Raw genomic sequence first — 7,014 nt, 5'->3', positions numbered from 1 at the left:
GCAAGGCCTCCTGTGTCCTATCAGGGAGGTTTGAATATGTTTTGATGTGATAAGGAGCCACTGAAGGCTTTTGAGCAGGACAGGCTATCTGAAAAGAGATTAGAGGATGGGAATACACAGGCAGAGAGAACAGACAGAAAGCTATCACGGTCATTCAGAGAAGATGAATGTCTGAAAAGGAGGTTGGGATAGCATGATACTGGTTGGAATCAAAGGAGGAGAAGAAAGCAAAGAATATTGAGTTGGTACAATCTGTAGGAATTGGTAATGAGTTAGATTTGGGAGGTGGAGTGAGAGATGGGGAGGAGTCACGATCAGATACACCCAGGATTCTGGTCTGAGTGCGGAGAGGTGGTGAGCTGAATCGGAGGTCACGAAAACTATACTTCAGCGAATACAGTGATGGTTGCAAAAGGCATCTGGTATTGTCCTTCTGCCACTGTCTTAAAAGGGATTCTAAAGGGATTTTCTTTCCCTTGTTCCTCCAGCCCTACACTTGCATTACTGGCCTAAGTGGATACTCACCAGCTGGCCGTGTCCATCATTACAGCCAAGTCTGAGAATTCCTGATTATACTTAGAGCCTGTGGAGCTGCTGACACAAACAGTCATTAGCACAGGACCTTTTGGTAACAAACTATGCTTTAAAATGTGAACTGTGGGGGCATTTTCCTTGCGTTGTCCAGAAGGAACTTTCTCCTGCCTGAGCCTGGATTAATCATGAGAGAGCTCGTCAACATTCCACTGGTACATATTCTTACTTTGGTTGCCTTCAGCGGGACTGAAAAACTTCCAAAAGGTTGGTTTGAGCAATCTTGTCTTCTTGTTGCTTTGTCATAGTTCTAAAGTGTGTGTGTGTGCTCTGATCGTGACGGATGCATATTATGGCGGGATTGGGTTTTACTTGGTGTAGTAGGAGTACAATGTATGGAGAGGGAGAAAGCTATATAAATAAGCAATTGATTGATAGTCTCTTTTCTACTGGTATCCCTCCTGCCCATAAGTTCTGCAATAAAAAGTTTAGCCGTACAGTACATGCAGAGCCCTCACTTGTAGGGGAAACATTAGCAGGTAGACTGCAAGTTATCAAGATCTGTTTTGTTTATGTGTATGTCAGGCTTCAGGGTGGTCTAAATGGATGACGAAAACCTTTTCACATCAGGTTTGCCAAGAATATAATCAACCTACTCCCAGACATTGAGAGTGTCTGCTTCTGAACAAAAATCATTTCCGTTTTCAGTTTTAGTTTTACAAAACTCTTAATAGTTGAGTTCCTAAAAAATCAAAATTAGAGAAAGATGCACATAATCTGCCTATATAATAAAAGCCTGAAGACAATGGGTTCTTAACAACTTTGAAGCTGGAGTCATGATTTCACTTGGCAAGAGACTGCAAAAGTTTTTTTCAGTGCCTGTGGAATGTACCGGAAATAACACCACCTCAGGGGGAAAGGAAAGCAACTTAAGAAACTGACAAACACCTGTCGCAGTAGCAAGACTGTCCACGGTGAAATGGTTTCTGGCCAACGTATTATGAAACTGAGAGTGGTGTATTTCAAGTCAGGAAAAAAGCCTGGAAAATATGATTTGCGAGGTGACTGAGGGCTTCATTGAAATCTTTTTTAAAAGGACATGAGAAAACAGATTGAATGGTATCAATTAAAGAGTTTTCAAATTAAATATATTACAGTAGAGTAAAAAGAGTTCTGTGTTTGATGTCACACTTAAATTGTTTTCCCTTTATATTACTTTACCAAAGAACTGAACACATTTGTATTGTGTAGATAAGTGAAGGTAGTGTCGGTATGTAGACGGGAAACATAGCTTTAGATTTTGTGATTCACTAAGATTTCTGGAGCTGCAAGGTCAAGATTCACATGCTAATGAGATACATCTTTCTTCACACAGTCTGATTTCATAGATTTATGTTGTTTTGTTTCTTTTTCCATTTACCCGAGCAGAATGGTATCTTCAAATGTTTTTAAATGTTTAATTGCCAATTAACACTTTAAGGTGTCTCCAGATAAAAGAGAATCTAGATCTTTTCAAACAGCTAATAATAGCCAGAAAGCCTTAACATTGGCTTCAGATTATTTTAACACTTCCTGATCATACAACGGATGTCCGGGAAGATGACATCTGGATGTTCAAACTTATAGATTGTTATTAGTCTTATTTGTGCTGTTCTAAACCACAAAGTTACATAAAAATGACATGGTTAAATGCTAAAATTTTCTAGAATTCAGTCTTATAAGGAGAAGGACAGTTGATTTTGATGGTTCAAATTAGAATTTGGTACATGAAAAGAAACCAACCTCTCTATATGAACTCTTAATTTATATTCTAGAAGGAAAGGATTTTCAGCTTCCAAACTTGACAGGTAAAGCCCTTAATTCAAATGCATACTATCTCTATTTTGAAAACTTCAAAATACGGTGGCATGAAGGTAACAAAACCAAACATCCTTGGCTTTTGAATAAAATAATCAGATTGTTAATCCAACTTTATTTGTTTATAATTTATTTACTGCTATAATTAGGCTGTAAAATCAAAAATTAAAACAATATTTTTGCCTAGTCTATTGTATTTATTGTAAAATCTACACTAGTATGGATTTAGCCAAAAACACCAGGCCTAGCAGAGCAAACATCCATTAACTACACTCACCTATTCTGAGAGTAAACATTATCATGAAAACACAGTCCTTAAAATTTTAAATGTTGAAGTGCATGGAATATATTAGTACAAAATAACACAACAACATGCTACTATTTTAATACTATTAAAAGTAATAAACATGTTCCACACAAACTATTTCACAGGTTGTTTTCTCTATTCTTGGCAGAAGGCAATAATAAAAACAGTATTTTAGATGGAATAACTTTTTCCTAGGTCTTTTATCATGAATGAATCAAAGAGTCTGCATAATAATGTATTACAAAATAGATTGACAAATTTAACACAGTGCAAGAATATTCACTAGATTCTTTCCTGTTGGCGTACCATTTCCTCAATAAAATTAATAACCGACTTTGTAGAATTAACAGTTTATTGTTTTAGTGTTAGTTTAATTGAGATTCCTAATGTTCAAAGACAAGGGGAAAAGTCACTGTCTCTCTGAATCATTTCGACTAGTGATACTTTCAATGATGAGCTCAATGTCATAACCCACAAGTAGGAGAATTTTGCAAACCATCATGTATGAAAGTAGCCAATGTTTCACTGAAGACTCGCCTTAACCACGTACTTCAATAATATTTACTGCTTTATTGGGAAGTATTAAGTGTATGGTGGAATTTAAATTCTGTGGGAGTATAGAAGTTCATGTAAGCAGCACTGAATTTGTTTAATATGTACAAAGAACTCCTGTCCAAACTCCACTTTCAAAATTACTCCATTTACTACCATCCCTAGAAGTTTTTCAGTCTAAGTGATTTATCTTGAGATATATTTGAGTAACTTCCTCTTCTAAATCATTATGTATACAGGGATAGGATTCACAGATTTGACATATGACTAAGTCAGAGCAAGCACAGCTGTCACTGAAATCCAGAACACCAAGTCCTGGATGAATCTTTTACGTGGACGTGCATTGAAAGACTAACTCATTGCATGTTTCGGGAAATATAGTTGCTTTAAATGTTATTCACCTTAAAGAACAAAAAGAAGGAGCAGAAATGTCAAGATTTCTCCCATATTTCCAAAGATGAAGTAGGCAACCTCTCAGTGAAATAGGACTTGAGGTCACTGGCGAAAAGTGACAAATGAGGAGTGAGTAGAGGACCCAAAGGAAGTGGCCCCATTCAGGAAGATGAGAGGAGTGGACCAGAGAATGTAGAAGAACTACATGGGCCATGCTGAGGACCCAGCTGGGGCTGGGGACTGCGCCTTTATAGTGGCCCTGATCTGCACCGTTGTTTCTCTTTATCCAACAATACCAGGTGAACATAGGAGCAGCAAAGACAGCTGGTTGGATTAGTTCATGATTGGTGCTTTCCAGGGTCAATGCAGCTAAAGGGCTAGAGAGTAAGAGACCTGAGCTTATGTGGTAACATACCATGCAGTCTAGATTGAATAATGAAGAAAGGGAAACAAGGACATTTAAGGCCTGGAAGAGAATGTTAAGCTGAAGCTCCTTTTCCTAGTCTCCAATATCTTTCTGTGTTAGGGAAAGCACATAGTCTTGTGAGCCTCAGTTTCCTCATAAAATGAAGAAATGCCTACCAGTGCTCAACACATAATGTTATGTACTATGCTAAGGATTGTCAATGATTGGTGAAATTATCACTCCTGAATCACACGCACATTTTAGATGGGTCCCAATGAGATCATGTCTTACCCCAGAGGAATGCCCCCAGAAGAGACAATTTCAGAAATTCTAAAAGGCTAAGCCAGAAATCCTCCTTGCCTGTGCCCAGTGCCATCCCTGAAGGCAAAGACCAAGACTGTGTTCTGTGATAAGGAATTAACGATACAGCATTAATAAGTGATTATTCAGATTATTAACAAACCTTACAAGTTCCAAAGACATCATTATAATCAATAACTTATATTTTATTACATCACCAGTAGAATAAATGTGTCAGTTTCTAAGATATGCCAAATAATGAGCAATACTGAAAATCCTCTTTCTTTGGGGGATTTGAAAAATTTCCAACACCGAAGTGTTTTCTCCTACCAAACAAACAACACTATATTCATGATATTAGAAAAACATGAATATGTTCCATGTCTGAGCACTAATTTTAGTAAAACAGGAAGGAGCAAATACACCTGACTTCTTTGTTCACTCAATCCTTTTGTCACATTAATCAGCAACTATTCAATCAGAAGTTGGTATGTCAATGGCCAAGTGCTAGAACCATAAAAGGATAATAGGTCCTTCTCATCGAGTAGCTAGTATTCAAGCCAAGTTACTCTTTGGGTCCAGAAGAGTGTTGTGTTCATTTTCACATATTTGTTATTCATGTAGTCCTTGGATTGAGGGAAGAAACAGTGCTCTAGTTTAAACAGGCTCTGGCTCACATGAAAGCCGGGGAGTAGAAAGAAAGTAAACAAGAGACAGTCTGCTGAGCCAACAAATGTCATTAAATACAAATTTGTGCGTGTGTCAGTAAACATTTGAAAGCAGATTTGTTTGGATAATTTTGGAATATGGGCAAAGCGGATTTAACCAATTATATTCTGCCATTAGAAATTGATACTGGTGTCAATCTTATTTTTTTCCCCCATCTGTGAGTAACTAGTACTATACTGAAGTCATGGTATAGCTTAGAGTTAAAAGATGGGAACTTTAAACCAACCTTAACCTTGAAATTTAGCTCTATCATTTCCTACTTTTGTTATGTTTAGACAAGTTCTTTAACCATTCTTAGCTTCCATTCCTCATCTGCAAATGAGAATAATAATAATATCTGCCTTTATGTTTGTTGTGATAAATACACGGGATAACGAATGAAAATTATAATGCATGGCCTGTAGCAGGTTCTTAATCAATTTTAGATGCTAAAATTATTAAAAACAGAGTCAAATATTACACAAGACTGTCATGCCACTGAACACTATGGGAAGGTGTTAACTTAATAAAGTACTTAGTAACAGCTTGAGTATTTCTCCATGTCTAAGTTTGTCAAGACATTCTAAGATTTATTTCTTCGGTCTTAACTGATATCAACAGAGTTTGTGTCACCTCATTGGAAAGATAATATTAATAGTATGTCTGTTACCTCTGTCACTTCTGCATCTGTGTATCGAGTAAGAAGAAACTAATGAATAAAGTTCTTTTTATAAAAATAATACAGTCATTAATAATGATTTTGAAAACATAAAATAGGCAAAAGTTTAAAATAGAAGAAGTCGCTCAGACTTGAGGACTGTTAACCTGTTGGTATATTTTCTTCCATTTTTTTCTATATATCCTAAAAAATAATGTCATAATAAAATTGTTTATGTAATACTGCTGCCTGCTGTTTTTACTTAACACGAAAGCATGAGCATATTCTATATTATCAATACATCAAAATACCATTTGCAGTGACTGTGTAAACAATATCTTGTTTAGATAAGAGTGGCTGGTATATGTTTAATATCTGACTTTCTGAGAACAAAGCCCCTGATTTGTTGCATTTATTGATTTCTGTAGTGTAAATACTTCAACCACAGCCAATTTCAAGCTAACAGCAAACCCCGAATTGGGAAGAGATGTGCAGGAACACACCTTTATATACTATTTCCACCATACAGATCCATTAGATATAAATAACCTCAAGAATATAGATAATAGTTAAATAATTAGGAAATGATAAATTTTAGTACTATTACTTAGTTTTTAACAAAGTTTTATAATTTAATTACAAATGTATATAACTTAGTTTTTAATAATGCTTGTATTTAACAATTATCTCACAAAATTCCTGAAAAATTAACACTTGCTCTTGCAAGCCAGCCACAGCAGACCAGAGTTAGAAGACAAAACTGTGTGCCTAACTCTTGCCCCACTTTCACACAACAAGTATGATTTAGTACAGTTAATCTGTTTTGTGCAGTGAAAGTCATCTATATGCCTTTTCACTCTGAGATTATTTCCTTGGATCGATTCCCAGAAGTAAATATTATGGTAAATTTGCATGTAATCCAGAGACCAGGAGAACAACTGAACAGGCCAGGTTTCTGTTTCTAAATTGCAGAATCAAATAACACACAGTGTTCCTCACGGGCCAAGGACAATTTTAAATGCTTGACATATATTCATTTATTTAATCCTCATGACACGTGGTGGTTTTATTATCATCTCCATCTACAGCTGATGATACTGAGGTACTAGTTAAGTGAATTGATGGAGCCAGGATGTAATGGAGCAGGAATTTGAATTCAAGCCCTGTACCAGATTGGCTCTCAATGCCTAGTTGCTCAATAGTCTTTCTTTTTAAACAGTGAAAGCATTCAAGATTATCAGTTTACCTTTGGGCTCATCATTACCTGCATCCCACAAACTTAATGTAATATTTTTTTGTTTT

At 36.2% G+C, this 7,014-nt stretch overlaps 1 protein-coding gene across 5 annotated transcripts in view; it reads left to right on the top strand.

Moving 5' to 3' along the window:
- Window positions 1–719: 719 nt before the first annotated feature.
- The window catches only part of MUSK (muscle associated receptor tyrosine kinase), an 88,577-nt gene continuing 82,282 nt past the window's right edge, over window positions 720–7,014 (top strand). For all 5 annotated transcript variants that reach the window (XM_087419592.1, XM_087419589.1, XM_004423321.3 and 2 more), the window contains exon 1: window positions 720–798. In XM_087419592.1, coding sequence (XP_087275718.1) covers window positions 720–798 — 79 coding nt within the window. The remainder of the gene's footprint in view (window positions 799–7,014) is intronic.

The sequence above is a fragment of the Ceratotherium simum genome, chromosome 29 (assembly GCF_057802395.1).
Source record: "Ceratotherium simum simum isolate JZ-2026a chromosome 29, ASM5780239v1, whole genome shotgun sequence".
Lineage (NCBI taxonomy): Eukaryota > Metazoa > Chordata > Mammalia > Perissodactyla > Rhinocerotidae > Ceratotherium > Ceratotherium simum.
The sequence above is the reverse complement of the archived record's forward strand: the minus strand, read 5'-3'. Positions and strand labels throughout refer to the sequence as shown.